General features: G+C 43.1%; 2 protein-coding genes across 44 annotated transcripts in view; one reads left to right on the forward strand and one right to left on the reverse strand.

Moving 5' to 3' along the window:
* The window catches only part of KEL (Kell metallo-endopeptidase (Kell blood group)), a 311760-nt gene that overhangs the window by 38484 nt on the left and 253161 nt on the right, over positions 1-20115 (forward strand). For all 43 annotated transcript variants that reach the window (XR_007402597.1, XR_007402598.1, XM_049094736.1 and 40 more), the window contains one exon: positions 348-475. The gene's annotated coding sequence lies outside the window, so the exon portion shown is untranslated. The remainder of the gene's footprint in view (positions 1-347; positions 476-20115) is intronic.
* Positions 4086-5134, reverse strand: TAS2R40 (taste 2 receptor member 40). The gene has a single exon (XM_025433808.3). It carries the CDS (start codon positions 5040-5042, stop codon positions 4086-4088), a length of 957 nt encoding a protein of 318 aa, XP_025289593.1. The 5' UTR covers positions 5043-5134.

A 20115-nucleotide genomic window follows, 5' to 3' on the forward strand; every position in this document is an offset into this window, starting at 1 on the left:
AAAAACTTCAGGGCACCCTGGCCTCCCCTCCTTTGCCCTCCTTCCCCTCTCTCCCACCCCACACCTCTTGGGATAATGAGCTGCTATGGATTGGACTAGGTTTTGCTTCTCTAAAAAAGCCAAACCCTCTGTGCACCTCTAGTCCAGTCCTGGGCCTTTTCACATCTGGCCTGCTCTGAATAGCCTCATTCTATACTCCTGGCCTCTCAGCCTTACATCCCTTCCCTTTAGAACGTTAACAACTATCATTTGCTGAGAGCTTACACTGTGTTTTAATCTTACTCATTTCTTACAGGGATCGATAATCCTAGGAGAGAGGTACTATTAATACTATTCCCATTTTACAGATACAGAAACTGAAGTTCAGAAAGGAACAACAACCTGCAAACACTAGGAAGTAGCAGAGCCCAGACCCAAACTGAAGTCATTGTGACTCCAGGAACTGTGTGGTGAGAAGGGAGGCCAGCTGCCTGAGGTAAGATTTTCCCAGCAATGATCCACCTTGGAATTCTTTCCTCAGGTCAGGTTCTCTGCTGCTGCCACAATCGAACCCAACCCAAACCCAAGGTATCGTTGATTCTTTGTCTTTTCAAATGTCTGCAAAACCACTTTGCTCTTATTTTCTCCTGACAAAACTGAGAGAGGATAGAACATTTATAAAACACTTTTGCTAAAAAAAAAATTTAGGAAATTTGCTAAAAAAAAATAATAATAAGGAAAACCAAATGAGAGACAAATAAGAAACTATAAAAAATCCGGTCCCACCTCAGTGAGGCTGGTTGACTGGCAGGCTTTGCAGACACGGAACACCTGTGCTGTCTGGTAGTCTGAATTGTGAAGGCCCCACCAAGGAATGTTCCTCTAGAAAGCTCTTGGAAGACCTTCTGTTGCTTGCAGGGATCGCCCCCAAGGGCCAAGCAGGAGCTGTAAGTAGAGTGCTTCTCCCAGTGGAGCCTGGCCAAGCACTTGGCACTTTCACACCTTCCCTTTCCAGATCTTCTGCTCTGGCCTTCCATCCCACACCTCTTGTGCTGCCCCAGCCTGCCCCTTCTGGGCCACATCCCAGGCTCTAAAATGCTTCTGTCCTGCTTCCACCAATAGAAGTTTCTAACCACATAACATGTTACCTCACCTCAAAGGACATGGAGATGAGCATTTTCCTCTGACTTTTGCCTCTGCTCTCCATGGCAACCTGTTCCTGATCTAGCAAAGGGATCCAGAGAGGTCCCCCAGCCTTCCAACACTAAGGACAGGCACCCTGGCTCATTTATCCTTACTCCTTCTCCTGCAAACCAAACTTTCTGAGCATGCAAGGAATTTCTGTTCCTCCCACCTCTCCCCTAAGGAGTCCACTTCTGTCCAGAGGCAAAAGGGAGACAGGAGTGAAATGGGGCTCTCAGTGTTTCTTCCTTTCAGTTCTGCCATGATTGCTCCCAATTTCCCCCTTCATTTCTGCTCCCCTCTCCCAATTGAAGACATGTCCTTGATTGAGTGTGTAGTTCCTTTTCCCTAATCCAATAGATGTTTGTGCCCTAGCAGCCCAGAGTAAAGAATGTGTAAGAGAAAAATACGAGAGAATTCCTGCTGAGTCCACTCCCAGAAAAGCAGGAACCACAGTGGAATTAGCAGACACTGACGGGTTAGGAGGCAAAGATCGTGTGGTATGGTGGGACAATTTTGTGCTTCTCAAATCCCAGCTGTTAGGTTGGCCCTGGCTTCTACTCTAGTTTTCCTTCACTAGGACTCAACCAGGTTTGAGACACCTCGACCTGTACTGGGCCTTCCACACTGGAGACCCATGACAACTGAAGTGCCCCTGCTGCTCCATGTGGTGGATGAATGTCCAGAGTGACTTTGTGGGTAAAGGAACCCATCACACCATAACTTTCAAACCTCTCCCAGGGTATAGGGGTATCATGTAGGGTTTGCAAAGCAGATCCTTTAGGACTTCTGATTTCTGTCTAAGGCCAACCAATTTGAAGATAGAGTGTTCTGGCCCATTATGGAATTTAGGTGGGTTGTACAGAAAGAAAGAAAAAGAAGGAGAGAAGGATGGAAGGATGGAAGGAAGGAAGGAAGGAAGGAAGGAAGGAAGGAAGGAAGGAAGGAAGGAAGGAAGGAGGCAAGGTGGGAGAACTGGAGGGAACTTTATCTGTTTGAAGGTAGGGCAACTACAGTATGGACATCACCATCCTCAAAGCTCTTGTTAGCTCTTGGCTGCTTTTGGCTTTTGCAAACAACAACATAATATTTCTTCATAATAAGCATGGGGAGGGATTATATGGTTTGTTATCTTGGCATTGTTCATAAAAATCATATGGTGGCTCTGAATCAATTTTCTTTTTTTCTCTGTTTTTCAGTGGTAGGTATGCATGTATTGGGGAAAAGTATATTTCTTTATTCTTTAGGAGCTGGAATGACACTTCAGAATCTGGTTTATCTTATCATAATAACCAAACCAGCCTTAAATGGTCAGAGAAATAAATGTCAGTTAGGAAAACTGTGGAAAATGTGTATTTTCATGAATATTTTCCCTTCTAGTTTGAATAAATCCTGTGCTGTTGGAACTATACAGAGATGTATGTGAGAGAGAGTGTGTGTGTGTGTGTGTGTGTGCATGTAATTTTTTGCTGTTCACAGATGTAAGGGATTTTCTCAGAAAAATGTGCTTGAGAGTCCAGATGCTCAGCATTTTAGTCTTTGTTACTTATCTTACATTTTCATTTGGCAGCCCTGATGCCTCAGTAGTCTTCTTTTCACATTTTCCTCGGTAATTCTGATTTTAAAAACACCAAATACAAGAAACCCCCAAATTCCTAACTTTCTGGTTCTAAGATATCTAGGAGTGGGGTGTGTTATTTTGGGTATAGCCCTTTGAGGCAATGCCGATGCCGTCATTCTGAAGAGTGACAGTAAAGTGTGATGTTTTCCTTCTCGAATGTTTACTTACCCTCCTCCTCCCCGCCCCGCCCTCCTGGGGGGCACCTAGCAATGACGACGACAGAAACAGACGCCCTTGCATTGCCACAGACTTAGGAGCACATCAACATAGACATTCCTTTACTCTGGACTCTATTTTCTTTCTGTGGCTGCACACACCACTCTTGCCCTCAGCCCTTGTCTCTTTTACCATTTGGAAAAATAAAGCATTCAGTTGACCATCTACTTATCCCACTCACCACCCTGTATTTCATGTTTCTCTCCAGAGAGTGTCCTGCGATTGTTGGTCTTTACAAACTCCCGCACTGTTTTCCTCACCTTCTCTGGAAACCTCTGCAATCTGAATGCCACCTGTCACTCTAATAGTATACGTGGCCTCCATTCTTGAAACCTCTGTGGCATCTGATAATTCTGATCAGCCTTTCTTTCTGGAATCCCTTTTCCCTGTAGATATTACCATTTCTTTCTTTCTTAAGGATTTTATTTATTTATTAATAAGAGAGACAGAGAGAGAAAGAGACAGAGGCAGAGGGAGAAGCAGGCTCCATGCAGGGAGCCCGATGTGGGACTCGATCCCGGGTCTCCAGGATCACACTCTGGGCTGAAGGCTGACGCTCAACTGCCGAGCCACTCAGGCATCCCAGTATTCCCATTTCCTTTCTGCCTCTTGACTGCATACTATGCTTGTCACTAGCCCTCCTGTTTTTTCACTGTGGGTTAGTAGGGTGCCTTAAGTAGGGTGGCCATGTCATTTTTCATCCAGACCAAGGTATGCTTGAGAAGTAAAGGATGCTGAGTGACAAGAGGCACAGACTGAAATCATCCTAGGCAAACAGAGATATCTGGCCATCCTCTCCTTCAGGCTCAGGGGAGGAGGATGCAGGGTGGAGCACAGGGTACGAGATGAATCAGCATAGATCCAAAAGCTTTCACAAATCAATCTTAGTGTGGCTTAGCTACTTTTGCTTAGAATCTCATGTTAAAAAGTAAGCATCCTGTTTGAGAAGTGTCCGGTTACCTGAGGAGAAGTATCAGAGCATGATTCAGGCAGAAAAGATGGATGAGGAGAGAAGTCTAAGTGGAGAAAGGCAGAACTGGTTGAACCAGTCATGTGGTACTCTGGGTTCCAGTCACAGAGTCTGCTCTTACAGGTGAAGAGGAACATGGTGCTGAAACCTCTTCCAGGCTCTTCTCAGCCCAGGGTTACCCAAGATCAGTAGCACTGAGTGGCTAGCTGGGTAGGCGGCCATGACAATTTTGCACAAAATATTCCAGGAGCTGTTGATGTCGAAGATATTGGACATGGAAAGAAATAGAGCAACTGCATTGAAAATGTAGAGAATGAGAAAGTAGCTGGTCGCTCTGATGGCCCCAAAGTGAGCCTCCATGCTGGGGTCCCTGCAGCCAGTGGCATTGCTTTCCATGTGTAGTGTGTGTCTCTTGAGAGAGATGATCAGCAGGGTGGCCGAAAGGATGAACATGATCAGAGGAATGAAGATCCCCAGGTTATAGAGAAGAACCAGGTTGACCACATTGGTCTCAGAGAAGTACTTCTTCTCGGTGGTATTGGAGGAACGGATAGGGATGGAACTGTTTACGTACACATGGAAGATATCTGTAGAGAAAGGAAAGCTGAAGCATAAGGAGATGAACAGTGACAGTCCCAGAAGCCGAGGCATCAGCTCCGTGATTTTCCTCTTCATCATGAAGAACACATGGTGAGCCAAGTTTGTGATTCTCAGACAATAGAAGATGTTGAGCCAGGCAGCAAGCCAGAGGTTGAAATAGTTCAGGAAAATGACAGTGACTTTGAAGACTATAAACACTGTGCTTTGGTTGTAAGTGACCCGGAATAGTAGACTGTAAATATTCTCCAGCATCATCCAGATCTGCAGTAAGAGCCTGGAAAAGCTGAGCATCAGCAGAATGCAGTCAGTGACCGGGAGCCTTTTGCCTCTGGCCCACTTGGCCCCATGGATGATTGTGATGAAGCCATTCCCAACGATGCCAGTGAGGCACTCTATTCCGGGGACCACCAAGGTGAGGACGATTTTAAACCTGGACATGTCTCTATCCGTGGCATCTGTGCTCACTGTGGCCATTCTCTTTGTCCCTGACTTTCAGGTTTCCACGCCAAGGACCAGTACTTGCTCTGTAGCCTTCTGACCCTCACTCAATGTTATTGTAAATACCGCCCCCACCCCCGTTAATGTTTATTTCATTTTTCTTCATTTGCTTGCCACACGACCACAAGTCAGAGGCTTGAAATGCAAATGATGAAAGGATCTTGTTACTGGCTGTCTCCATTTTTCATAAAGACCCATTTGCCTCTGGCTTGCAGGAGCCTCTTGGGAAAAAATTGAGAGCGGTTCCTACCACAGTATCTTTCTACCTTAACCTTAAACCCATACTCACCTGATGGACAAGAGTCCCAGGTTAGGGATTGTACTGTCTCCATACCTTTGTACTCATCTCACAAGACCTGTTACCTGCTCAGTTGTCTTTAAAAATAGCTCCTTTGATCTGCCTTCTCCTGCTTCCTTTCTTTTCTCCCTTATTTGTGGAGAAATGTTTTTATGTTTAGCATGTTCATGAATAAAATTCCCATCAGCTTGTATCCGAACATTTTTTACTTAGAATCAAGTTTCCTCCACAAAGGTCAGGTATTACAATGTTCTGAAGCACAGAAGAGCCAACATTTGATGCCATTTGGGTTAATTAAGACAAGAGAAACTGCCTTGTGACAGTTTCATTATTTGTGTGTGTATCACCAGTTATAATTTACTGATATGCTCATCAGTGTTTGAACTCTGAAATAGGTAGAATTAGGCCAGGAAAGCGACAGTCTGAACACAGTGCTGAATTTGGGACATGTGACCAAACACTGTTAACTTGAAATTTAATTCCCTACTTCTTCATCCTGACTGTGAAACAGAGTGAACTCTGGCACTTTCAAACAATGTGTGGATGCCGGAGACTCATTCCTGATCTAAGAATCTGAGTAAGTCAGAATCACGAGATAGGGTCCAGCCAGGCATGTTGTGTTTTTAAAAAGCTAAAAGTTCATATTGCTCATAGCCAGATGGAGAACCAAAATCTTAGCTAGAGGCTAATGAGTCTTGGGCCAAATCTGAACTGTGGTTGTATTTTATCTTGTATAGCCTAACCCTGGACAGCACTAGCCTACCAGTGCTTAATACTTTTTATTGGTCAACATTTAAATTTAGGAGATTGCATATATAAACAAAAATCCTGTCCTTGCAAAATGAGAGGATCGGGCAATATTGGGGCTGCATGGTCAATTGGTTGATGTGGAACAGTGGCTGTGCATTTAAAACAGAGTATGTGTGCACTTTGCAGTTTGTTACAGTATCTACCAACTCCTAGTGTTTTCTTTACCCTTGAGGCTTCGTGCTGGTGCGATGGCCCTGTTATAACTTAAAAAAAAATTATTTATTTGAGAGAGAGAAGGAGAGCAAGAGAGCATGTGTGAGTGAGAGGGAGTGGCAGAGGGAGAGAGAGAGAGAGAGAGAGAGAGAGAGAGAGAGAGAGAATCTCAAGCAGATTCCCCTCTGAGTGCAGAGCCCAAAGCAGGGCTCAAACTCACGACCCTGAGGATGAGGATCTGAGTGGAAATCAAGAGTCAGACACTTTACTGACCAAGCCACCCCAGCACCCCTGCCTTGTTATAACTTTTATATTAGAAGTGCAGAGATGATGAAAATGCATTTCCCTACTCCCAAATTAATTTAATTCAAATTAAAGTCAGATTTATTTTTATTATAAAATTGCCTTTTATTATTAAATCATATTGGTGTAAAAATAGCACCAGAAAAGGCGATATATTGAAAAATTATGAAAACATTGTTTAGAGAAATTAAAGCTCATGTCAACACAAAGACTTGTACAAGAGTGTTCATAGCAGCTTTACTCAACAATGGCCAGAAATAAACAATAAGATTACTTGACAAGTTCTACACATCCGGTAAGAACCAACTTCAGTTACTTCTACAAATAAAGAGTGATAATGGGATCCCTGGGTGGCGCAGCGGTTTGGCGCCTGCCTTTGGCCCAGGGCGCGATCCCGGAAACCCGGGATCGAATCCCACATCAGGCTCCCAGTGCATGGAGACTGCTTCTCCCTCTGCCTATGTCTCTGCCTCTCTCTCTCTCTCTGTGTGACTATCATAAATAAATTTAAAAAAAAAAGAGTGATATTGGGATGCCAGAGTGGTTCATTTGGCTAAGCATTGGACTATTGATTTCAGCTCAAGTCATAATCTCAGGGTTGTGAGATCAAGCCCAGCATTGGCCTCTGTGCTCAGTGGGGAGTCTGCTTGGGATTCTCTCCTTCTCTCTTCTTCTGCCCCTACCCTAGCTCTTGTTCTCTCTATATATAATAAAGAAATAAATCTTAAACAAATAATAGAGTGTAGTGTTTATCGTCAGTTTTCACTGATTCCAGTGCACCAAACTCATCTTTTTGTGTGTTTTGTTTCAATTTACATAAGTTCGTGATAAATATCTCCCTAAATTCCTTGCACATAATTGATTTCTGCTGTTCTGGTACCTTCTTCTATTGGAGTTCGTTCACGTTTTTCTCTGATCTTAATAGGACAGAGCAGTGGGGGCTGGTGAACAGGTGCCATATTAATAGGGATGTGGGGCCAATTCATTTTTTAGGCTGTAATCGTTTCTCATTTGGGGAGCTAGAATGGAATCTCCTTTATTTTAGGAAAACTCTCATGGGAGAACCAAAGACCAAAGGTTTCATATTTTTGGCTATTGGGTTCAAAAGGTTTGGTACAGGTGTTGGATAGGTCCGTTTTGGAAGAATATGTGATAAGGGGAACCATTTCCTCTCACTTCTCTCTCAAGCACTGCCATGTAGACTAGGAAGGTTTCCTAGTTGGGGAGGGATGAGAAGTGCAGGGAAGAGTTGGAGAAGGTGAGTATCTTTGTGAAAGGGATCCCATATCCTGCCTTGCATGGGGCATACCACAGGGCTGCATGGGGTAGCAGAGGCAGAGGGGCTGCAGGATTGCTCCTGAGTCTCCCAAAGTACACTTGAGACAGCCGCTAAGCCTTCCTTGGGTTCACACAAAGGGTTTAGAAATTTGCTGAGGGGGTGGGGTTAGTGAATTCCAAAGGTGTGTAGTGGTTAGCCAGGAGGCTTTGCAAGCTTGGGTTTGGATGAAGCCGATGCAAGAGGAATGGCCATGGAAGAGGCTCCCCACCCCTCACCTCCCACGAAGTCTATTTGATGCCCACAGAACATAGATGTCACCTCCTGGAAGACAGGAAGGAGAAATCCTCAGAAAATCTTGTAATCAGATTGTTTAAACCTAGTATGACCGAGAAAACACTGAAGTATGATTGGTTTATAAAGTGGTGTGAACTCACTGAGCAGGATAAACACAACCAAGATTCTTTCCTTAAATCATAGTTTCCAGCTCTGTACTGCTGACACTCCTTTCCCATCCTGAAGTGACATCTTGGGCAGATTTAATCTTTTCTAGTTTTTTTTGGTTACTAATATTTAATCCAGTTCGGTTTCATGTGTGGGTTAAACCTTTACCATCTTCCTTTTCCCCAAGCACAGTTTGAGCTGAGACCCTATCTGCTTGGGTCGGAGGGGGACCTGATGGGTCTGGGACACCTGTCTCTTCTTCCAGGGTGCTGCTGTGGGAGAAGGGACAGATTTTTTTTTTATCTCTTTATTTTACTGGCTGCTGCAGTAAATGTGTCCTCTTGTGGTTGCTGCTGCTGCCCTGACACCTTCGGGCCATATGTGGCTCTGGAGCCCAGGCATCAAGTACTGGCTGTCTCCTGAGGAGCACGTGGGAGCTCTAGAGGGCTCTGCAGCAGTACTGGAGTCAGTTCTTACAAGTTCCAGTCACCCTTCCCTCCTGTTTTGTTGAGTCTAGGCATAGATGGCGGGCTGCCACTAGTTACAGTAGAGCTGGCATCGTCACTTCTTGGTAAGGCTGGTGAGTCAGTATTTAGCCCCTGTTGTTGGCTGCTTGCTTTAGATCTATCCTTCTCAACCTTGTGCATATACCAGAATTGCCTGCATTCACATTGCAGGGCTTTAAAAAACATCTGTACCCATGTCCCTTCCTCAAAGAGCCCCAGTATTGTTCTGGAGAAAAGCTAAGCAATGGCATGTCCAAAGCTCCCCATTGCAATTGCAGTGGCAGCAGGGCAAGGGGTGCTTACCCGCCTGGTTTATGGTATGGGCTCCAAGGCCAATTCTGGGACAATAGGAACCCTGCCACTCAACGTCCTCATTGGAAGTGACTGAATGACTTCCTGGACAAGACTGAGGTCATGTTCTTCCACCAGGTGGAGGGGGTGAGATCCAGGGGCTGAATTACAGGGAACAGTTATAATGTTTTACAAAACTGGGTTTTTGCCTTGTGAGAGTCACTTCTACTGGATGGTGTTAGAAAAGCAAATATTTCTCACATCTCTATGACAAGGAGGAAAAAGAACATAGATGTAGAGAGTCATAGGTTTCCAGTTTATAAACTGTAGACCTCTCCTATGTGCTTATTTGGCAAAGGATGTAATGTATGAAAACAGCCATTATGAAACCAACCAGAAATTTCACCAAAGAAGACATATACATGGCCAACAAGCACATGAGGAAATGCTTCGCATCACTGGCCATCAGGGAAATACAAATCAAAACTACAATGAGATCCCACCTCACACCAGTGAGAATGGTGAACACTAACAAGACAGGAAACCACAAACGTTGGAGAGGATGTGGAGAAAGGGGGACCCTCTTCACTGTTGATGGGAATGTGAACTGGTGCAGCCACTCTGGTAAACTGTGTGGAGGTTCCTCAAAGAGTCAAAAATAGATCTGCCCTAGGACCCAGCAATTGCACTGCTGGGGATTTACCCCAAAGATACAGATACAGTGAAACGCTAGGACACCTGCACCCCAGTGTTTATAGCAGCAATGTCCACAATACCCAAACTGTGGAAGAAGCCTTGGTGTCCTTCGACAGATGAATGGATGAAGAAGCTGTGGTCTATGTATACAATGGGATATTACTCAGCCATCAGAAAGGACAAATACCCACCACTTTGATGCAGATGGAACTGGAGGGTATTATGCTGAGTGAAGTAAGTCAATTGGAGATGGACAATCATCATATGGTTTAACTCATATGGGGAATATAAAAAATAGTGAAAAGGATTATAAGGGAACAGAGGGAAAATGAGTGAGAAAAATTAGGATGACTAAACATGAGAGACTTCTAACTCTGGGAAACAAACAAAGGGTAGTGGAAGGGGAGGCAGGCAAGGGGATGGGGTGACTGGGTGACGGGCAGTGAGTAGGGCACTTGATGGGATGAGCACTGGGTGTTATATGTTGGCAAATCAAACTTCAATAAAAAAAAAAAAGAGAGAAAAAACAGAAACCAACCACCATAAGAACAAAGACCAGGGATGTGGGAGACATGTGACCAAATCCTAATGAACTGCAAAGAGAACAGAAAAGTCAACAAGATTTGTTTGGATTGTTAATAGAATAAGCAGTTCTGTATTTAAGTGAAAAATCCACCCAGGACATGACATTCTTCACATATTGCAAGTTGTAAAAAAGTGTCTATTGAATGTGGTGGAAATGTGGGTCCTGAAACAAGATAGAAGCACGTGCAAATATAAGTGTAACCAGAGACACTGTTGCTCAATGCACTAGAAATGTGGCAAGGAAATTAAAAGGAAAATTGTGTGAAGGAAGTCTTAAACATTGTGACATTTGCTTTTGCAGCTGATGAGGGTACATATTTAGTAATACTTAGATGTAATAATTAGCTCTATTTATTCGCTGTGGGTTTGAGAATTTTTATATGACTGAAAATATTTTAGACAGTGTGCCCATGACAGGCACAACACAAGGAAGTAATTAAGAAATTCATTTTTGTAACAGAGGAAACTTTCAAACAACTTCATTTGGATGATGTTCCTGGGATAGATGGGGTGCTAATACTGGACTTGCAGTAAAATTTAAGTTCCCTTTGGCAAGTCATGCAAGGACACAACTTCACCTCTACTCATTTGCACTTTTCAGCAGGAACTGCTTTCTTCTGGAAGTTATAAATGGACCCATCATGGACACAGCTCACCACCTGTAAGCTGCATCTCCCCTGGGGCTTGGGCCACGGAGCGTGGCAGGCACCATTGGATGAGTGGGACACAAAGCACAGCGGTCTGCTCACTGCACATAGGTGGGGAGGCTCAGCCAGCGCTGAAGCTAAGGAGAGGTGTACAGCTGTTGAAATGAGCTCATGCCTCATCACTTGGGAAAGAAAATCTCTGCTTATGCTAAGCAGCAAAGATTGTTATCACATAATTGGCCTTTTGGGTTGGCAAACACTTTGAATGCCCTGCAAAGGCATTCACCTTAGCTATGAAACACTATGGAGAAAGGTATCTGGCCTAGTGTTATTTGGTCCTCTTTTCTGCGCTAGAATTAGTTCTAGAACTGTAACTGATGGTCTGAGCCCCTGGTGGAAATTCTGTTAGGCCAAACGCTGACTTTACCAAGTGGCTTATTGATTCCAGCTCTGTGAAGGTGACCTCCCCCTGCCCAGTGCCCCTTCATGTCTTCATACCTACAGTGTGGAAGGTAATCTGCAGTGTGATACAAGGGTGAATATTGAGCACGGTGGCACCCAAACTCCTGCAACTGTCAGAACAATTGTGCAATGATTGTTAAAAATCTTTGAAAATGCCTACATTTGTGAACACCTCTTCTCAATTATTAAAGTAAAACTAAGTATCACTTCCTAGTCAAGGCTACCAGTCAAGGCTGAATTCTGTGTTCTTGTTGAACTTGGTACAAGATTTAGCAGTGACAGGCTAAAGAAAAAAAAAAATCACTGATTTCTTGTTCCAAAACAGAAGTCAACAAGTTGTGAAAGAAAATGGTAAAATGGTCAGAGTAAAATATTTCTATTTTATCTGTCCTCCCCTCAATTTTGAATCTAAGTTACAATTGTCAATATCATACGAGCATGTGTTACATGGTATGGTTGTCATCATAGTTCAGAAAAATAAAGTTTGATTATGCTCCTGGCACTTGGTTTTTGTTTTTCTTACCTCTTCCATGATCACCCATACTTTTCTGTCCCTGGCTTCTTTAGAGCCTGGAGTTTTCAGTGACCTCTTTAATGCGTGTCTTGTGTGGGCAGTTAATGTGTGGGCTCTAAAGTTTAGCTGACAGGTTTCACCTAAGGTTAGGAGCCTGGGAATCCTTGGAAAATAGGGCAATTACTGAATTTGTCCACTAGTGGGCGGGCATGCACTTTCTTTCTAAATAAGAGCTTCTGGAAAACCTTTGACAACCTTTTCTATTTTAGGCAGTTGGCTAAGAGTTTTACCTACCCACTTTTAGGGAGACCTCTGAATCTTTATACTCAGGGTCAGAGTTATAGTCATGGACAGACAGTTTTCATGAGGAAACCTATATTATCTCTTAATAAAGCCTCTGCTTTTGTTAATATTTATTTTTTATTTTTTATTTTTTTAATAATAAATTTATTTTTTATTGGTGTTCAATTTGCCAACATACAGAATAACACCCAGTGCTCATCCCGTCAAGTGCCCCCCTCAGTGCCCACCACGCAGTCACACCCCCCCACTCCCCGCACCTCCCCTTCCACCACCCCTCGTTCACTTCCCAGAGTTAGGAGTCTTCATGTTCTGTCTCCCTTTCTGATATTTCCTACCCATTTCTTCTTCCTTCTCCTCTATTCCCTTTCACTATTATTTATTATTTTTAAAAGGTAAACTGCAAATAAAAACCATATCCCCCCCCCAAAAAAAAAACCATATCCTTTAAATAGACAAACTTTAGTTGACAACAGAACCTGTTTCTAAGGATGCCAGAACATCTAGACTACCAGTACCTCAAGTGACCCAGAGCTGGTGTTGGGGATGAGAGAATGGAGGCTTTAAGCAGGGAAGAGGATTATCTGAGGCCACTCACCTGTTGAGCTCTTTACTGGAATAATGCATCTTAGGTGGTCCCTTTACACTTGCCTTTGGATTTCTATTAACTTCTCTGGAGGCGCTTTCTGTTCTAATGGGTAGTTACTTACCTAATTAGGTTCTTTTTATCCAATCCAGGAAATGGTGATGAAAGCTTAGGCACAGTGCTCACCAACCTTTTATTTTTTTTCCTCCCTAAATGAGTTCCTGCACTAGGAGGTATCCATCCACACAATGACCATTGTTTCTAAACAAAACTGGAATCTCATTCTTTCAACAAATACATAAGTATCTATCATGTCCATGACACTGGAGATAAATAGTAAACAGACAAATTCCTGTCTTCTTGAATTTTACCCTTTAGTTTTGCTGGGCAGGGGGTTGGGCCGTGTGGGGAGGGGAAGGAGGAGAGGAGGAGGGGAGTGAGAGTTTGAGAAGAGCAGGGAGTAAACTAGTAAATGATATAATCTCAGATGATAACTACCATAAAAAAGTAAAGAATTGATTTTCAGCAAGGGTGCCAAGACTATTTAATGGGGGTGGGGAGAGAATAGTCCGTTCAAAACCGAACACCTGCAACTGAATATCTCCATGCCAAGAGTGAAGTTAGACTTCATACCACATACAAAAATGAACTCAAAATGGATCAAAGACTGAAATGTGAGAAATGAAGCTATTAAAGTCTTAGAAGAAACTAGAAGTTTAAGTCATTGTGCCCTTGGACTATGCAGTAGCTTCCCAGATGTGACAGTTAAAGCATAAGCAATGAAAAAATGGAGAAATTGGACTTCACCAAAATTAGAAACTTTTGTGATTCAACAGGTATTATCAAGAAAGTGAACAGATACATCACATAACAGTAGAAAAATATTTGCAAACCCTATATCTGATAAGAGTGTAGTATCCAGAAAGAACAGTTACAACTCAACAATAAAGAGACAGCCCAATTTAAAAAGTAGGCAAAGGATTTGAATAGACAGTTTTCCAAAGACTATACAAATGGTCAATAAACTCATGAAAAAGCATTCAGAACCATTAGTCATTAGGGAAATGAAGATTAAAGTACAATGAGATACCACATCATACCTACTAGGATGGCAAAGCTAAAAGCAATTATAAGTGTTGACAAGGATGAGGATAAAATGAAAATGTTGTAGCTACTGTAAAAAACAGTTCAGCAGTTCCTCAAAAAGTTAAACAGAGGTACTATATGATTTATCAATTCTACTACTAAGTGAGATAAGACAATTGATAGCATAGATCCATGCAAAAACTTAAACATGAATGTTTATAGCAAAATTATTCATGATAGCTGAAAAGGAGAAACACCCAAATATCTGATGAGTGGATTAAAAATGTGGTATATCCTTTTATTTTTATTTTTTTGGGTATATCCTTTTAATGGAATATTATTCCATGAAAAAGGAATGAAGTACTCATATATTCTATATCTAGGATAAACGTTGAAAATATTTATGCTAAGTGAAAGAAGCCAGATGCACACAAAGAGCATAGTACATGATTCCACTTATACGAAATGTCCAGAATAGGCCAAATCAGAGATAGAAAATAGGTTTGTGGTTGACAGGGACTAGGAAGGGAGAAATTGGGAAGAAACATGAAAGAAACAGGATTTCCTTTTGGGGTGATGAAAGTGTTCCAGAATTAGTGGTGATGGCTTCATAACTCTTGTAAATATACTAAAACCCACTGAGTTATATACTTAAAAGGATGAATTTTATAGCATGGGATTACCTCTCAATAAAAATAAAGTAGGGTAATTAGAGAAAGTGGGCAGGGGTTGGTGGTGGGTTATTTAAACACTGTGATGAGAGAAGCTTTCAATAGAAAAATCAACATTTGAGCAGAATATTTGAATCAATGAATGAATGGATGAAGCACACAAACCCCACTGAGCTCCCTGTTCGCTCTTCTTTTGTTTGAGTATATCCTTGCTCTGATTCATATGATATTAAGGTATCTCTACTCTAGTGCTATAAATTTGTGTAACGGACACATTCAGAATATGAAAGTCATTATTTCATTAAGCATGCTTAATGAGAATGCTTACGTACAATGCTTCCCTGCAGAATTACCAGGGAAACCTCAAAGCCCTACTAATGCCATAAACATCTTTCAGAAGGTGCTTAACAGGATGTTAAGTGAAGGTCTTAAAGTGTTGGCTAAGCCCTCCAAGTGGAATACACTTAGTGGTATGTGACCACATAATCTAGAGACAGAATCCTTAATTCATCTTCTGTCTCCAACCAACATTAGAGAGGATCCTTCAAAGGGAATTTTGTAAGAGGAGATCATGCTTCTTTCCTGTATGTCTCTCTAGAATACTGTCCTCCCCTTCCCCAACAAAGACAAAGGAGGTTGGGAGGTTCTAGGGCATTACGGGTAGAATCAAGACACTTGGAAGAAAGGGAGACTAGCATCTTACTCATCCACCTGCCCTTGTTGCTATCAGAGCAGATGGCAAGAACATTCTTAAAGAGCCTCACCTGGATCTCCTGGAGCTGAATTTCTCAACCTCAGTGCTATTGATCTGTTGGGTGGATAAATCTTTACTGTGAAAGGCTATTCTGCATATTGCAGGATGCTCAGCACCGTTCCTGGCCTCCTCCCACTAGATGCTAGTAGCGTCTCCCCACCTCCCACATTTGTGGTAACCTAAAATATCTCCAGATAGGGCTAAATGTTTCCTAAGAGGCAAAACTACCCCTGGTTGAGAACCCCTGCCTCAGTTTTAGAAGGCAGAAGAAGTCTAGAGATTGATGCTTGACTCCTGCCTGGTGAAGCTGGAAGGGAAGAGGCTGCCTACCATTGGGGTTAATGGCAGAGCACAGAGAACTGTGGGCAGTGTAGGTGCTTCCTGGCTGCCAGTGTTTGGTGGCACAAAAAAAGGGTGATGCTTTCCCCTTAGGCACATGCTGTGGAAGTGAATCAGGCTCAAGCTATTTTGAAAGGACCCTCTTGGAGGTGGGGGAGGTGCTGCCCATCGGACAGGAGAGAGATGACAAAGAGTTCATTGCCAGCTTTAGATCAGGGTTTTCAACCTTGACACTACTGACGCTTTGGGCTTGATACTTCTTTGTTGTAGGAGCCTGTCCTGTGCATTGTAGGATAGTTGGCATGTCTGGCCTCCACCTGCTAGATGCCATTGGCATTCCTCCCAGTCGTGACATCTAAAATATCTTCAGACATTATCAAATGTCCCCCAGAGGGGGTGTCAAAAATTGACCCTGGTTGAGAAGTAATCCCATAAAGAGTCCCCCAAATCAGCAAATCTATTGCTGTTGTAATAGATTACCAAAAACGTAGTGGTTTAAAACAACACATTTTTTGGTCTCACAGTTCTGGAGGTCAGAAGTCCAACCTGACTCTCACTGGGCTAATATTAGAGTGTCAGCAGGTCTGGATTCTTTCTGGGAGCTCTGGTAGAGAATTCCTTTCCTTGCCAGCTTTTCAGTGCCGCCTTCGTTCCTGGCTCCCTATTCCCGGCCAGCAGTGACATCATACCTTCTCTGACTCTGACCCTCCTGCCTCCCACTGATAAAGATCCTTATGATTACATTGGCCCACCTGGATAGTCCAGGGTCATCTTCCCATCTGGAAGTTCTAAACTTCATCACACCTGTCAGGTCCCTTTTATCATGGAAGGTAACGTATTCACAGGTTTCACAGATTAGGATATGGACATCTTTGGGGAGGGCATTCTGTGTACCACAGTCAGTCTTTGGGCTCATGCCAACCAGAGGACACTAAGTAGATGGATGTACCAGCACTAGTTAAGTAAGATCCTGTGCTTTCTACTTGCTTCTCCTCCTGCCTCTTCCCAGGATCTGGAAGCACTGAGCAAGTGAGAAAAGAAGGTGAGAAAAAGAAATCTCACCCTACCCCTCCCCATTGCTGGAACCAAATGTGGAGGTGTGCTCAGGCCTAGCTGGAAGAGACCTTAAAATCATTTGGAAGATAATGGTTTTGATTACAGTGGGACGGGACTTTTTTTTTCTTTTAATGCTATTTTAATTCCCCACTTGTCTGGTATGCCACAGGCTCTAGCTGGAAGGTTACTTATGGCTAGAAGAGAGGCTGTTAATCAGTAAAACTGAAGGCAGTGATGGGGAGAGAAAAAGTTACTGCTCGTGGTCCCTCATAGACCCCAGCTTATTGAATAAACCTGGTACAAGAAGGTTTTAGAGGAGAGAGGATTTCAAAATTCTATCACATCACCCCATGACTAGGAAGGAAGGCTCTCCTCTCTCTCTCTAAGAAGAGAGAGATGGCAGCGTTGAGTGTGTCTGCATCCAGAGGCCAAGAGATGTGGCGACCTCAGAAAACCCATGATTCTCCCAGGAACATCGGATGATCTTGCTCTTGCCTAGAAATTTGGAGAGAGAGGTAGAGGAAGGAGAGAAAAGAATGGGAAAAAGGTAGATAGACCTGGGCTGATAACTACCAACATTCATGTGGGTAAAAGCAAGCAGACAGTGTTTCAAATCTGTGCTTGCAGGCGAAGCTGGGGCATATGGCCCCCGCATGGAGAGAAATGCAGCTTGCAGCTCCATGGCTCTGAGTCAGACTTCAAAGTGCTTCCCAACGTGTCAGTATAGGGCCTGCCTGAACCCTAAAACTATAACTGGAAAACTTTCATGGGTTTCTTGAGGACAGCAATTAGATATCCAAAACCAAGTCTTACCCCTCATGGCTAGATGAGCCTGCTTCCTTCTTTTCTGGGACCAGAAACACAGAAGAACAGGCCACACACAAGATTTAAAACTCCAAGTGGGGGTGGCCTGGTGGCTCAGTGGTTAAGCGCCGCCTTCAGCCCAGGGCGTGATCCTGGAGACCCAGGATTGAGTCCCATGTTGGGCTACCTGCATGGAGCCTGCTTCTCCCTCTACCTCTCTCTCTCTTTCTGTCTCTCATGAATAAGTAAATAAAATCTTTAAAAAAAAACCAAAACTGCGAGTGGCAATCAGGCTAATACCAAAATTATCTCTAGTTTTTATTATTGTGGTATATTCATATATAATTATAATGACCATTTAAAGAATATAACAATGAGAAATATACTCTATCAAGGGGTTGAAAAATAATTTTGGGGGGCACCAAATTATGAAGCACCAAAAATAGATGTGTGGTTTTTCTAAAAAGATTTGTTTGTTTATTTATTTATTTATTTATTATTTATTTATTTTAGAAAGAGAGAGAGAGAGAGAGCATGAGTGTGCACATGCGAGTGAGGGGAGGAGCAGAGGGAGAGGGAATGCATCTCAAACAGGCTCTACACTCAGCATGGAGCCCAAAGCATGTCTCCATCTCAAGACCCTGAGATCATGACCTGAGCTGAAACCAAGAGTGGAATGATTGGCTGAGCCACCCAGGTGCCCCTTCATGTGTGTTTTGTGCAGGAAAAGAGTCATTGAAGTGTCTGAGTGGAGTGGATTTGTCAAGGAAAATGGAGCAGGTAATGAAGGTAATGCAGTAAAGCAATAAAGCAAAGAAAACTTTGTGTTTTCCACATCAGTACTGGACCTCGGAAAGCTATAAAGTAGGAGAAGAGGGGGCACCTGGATAGCTCATTTGGTTGGGCCTCTGTCTTCAGCTCATGTCATGATTTTGGGGTCCTGGGATCAAGTCCCCCATCAAGCTCCCTACTCAATGGGGAGCCTGCTTCTCTCTCTGCCCCTCCCCCTGCTTATTCCCTCTCTCTCTGGAAATTAAAAAAAAATAAAATAAAAAATAAATAAACTGCAGGTCCAGAGAGAGGAACCCTACTCATGGCTGACATGGGTAGATAATGGGCAGGGGAAGGGCCTTAAGCAGAATTCACTTTTCTCTAGATTCTAAATAGGAATGAACTTTTAAAACTCTACTGCAGGTGCACAGCACATTTTGGAAGTAGGATGTTGTTTATGTGCTTACCTCATGCTGTCTTCATGCCCAAAGTCTTACCCCAGGATTGTCTGGCAACAAAGAGACCCTGGATCTTTTTTTTTTTTTTTTTTTTTTAACTCTTCTACCTGGGCAGAAATACCCAACTGAAGCTGGAGTCTGTCTCTCCCCATGCATTTGTAGCCACCTACCTGAGAACAAGTGCTTTTACTTTTAAGTTGAATGTAGTAAAGTCTCATTTTCTAAATTAAAGAGATTGTACTTGGCCACATATGAGGCTCTCCATAAGTGATTTGTTGAGGGAAGGAAGGTGGAAAGGTAGAAGGAAGGAATATTGGAAGGAAGGGAGGAAGGAAGAAGGAAAACAGGGAAGGAGGGAAAGAAGGAAGGAGGGAAGGAAAGAAATAGGAAAGGAGAGAGGGAGGGAGAGAGGAAGGGAGAGATGGGAAGAAGGAGGGAGGGATAGGTGGAAGAACAGAAGGAGAGGGGAAATGAAAACTTGCCTTTCTGTGTGTGTGCTTGTGTGCCCTGTCACATGGATTTGCTTCCAGAAGCAGCACAGGAGATTATGGAGAAGGTTAGCCCTGGGAAGGGAACTCCAAGCCTTTGGGTTGTAACAGAAAAAGCTGGGAGGCTACTTTGGTGCCATATCTTTAAAGTGTGTGGTGGGAGAAATGGAGCTATCCTTATTCTGGGAATGAGGCTGAGAAATGCTGCTGTGACCTGTGAGCTCTTGGATCCTGATGATGCAGATCTTCTCCCAGAGTTGCCAAATCACCTATCTCTGGGGGCATAAATACAGTAAAACCCAAGGGGTCTGTGCCTTCTTCATTTTCTCCCTTGCCTTAAGGTCACTTTCTTTATCCTCCCCCTGGACGCTTGCTTTTCCCTGTTGGTATGCTGGACATTATTAGCCTTGCGCTTGGCGCTTGTTTTTTTTTTTTTTTTTTTTGTTTGTTTGTTTTGAGGGGGTGGTTGTCTATATCCTGTGATCCCCAGAAAAGTTTTTGCTCTCATTTCACAAATACCTTTGGTCCCATAGTGTGATTTTGAAATGTGTCTGTTCTAATATGGCCAGAACTTGGGACACGTGTAAACAAGAGATGTGGCAAATATTAAATGCAAAGAATCTAGGTGCAAAGTCGGTGTTGATCAATATTTGTGGATCTTGAAAACGGTTAAATGCTTCTTCTTTACTTTTGGCTTTTCTTTGTCCTTAATGCTGTCTTCATTTGTTCTCCCATCAAGACCCCAAGTCTT

The sequence above is a fragment of the Canis lupus genome, chromosome 16, assembly GCF_003254725.2.
Source record: "Canis lupus dingo isolate Sandy chromosome 16, ASM325472v2, whole genome shotgun sequence".
Classification (NCBI taxonomy): Eukaryota; Metazoa; Chordata; class Mammalia; order Carnivora; family Canidae; genus Canis; species Canis lupus.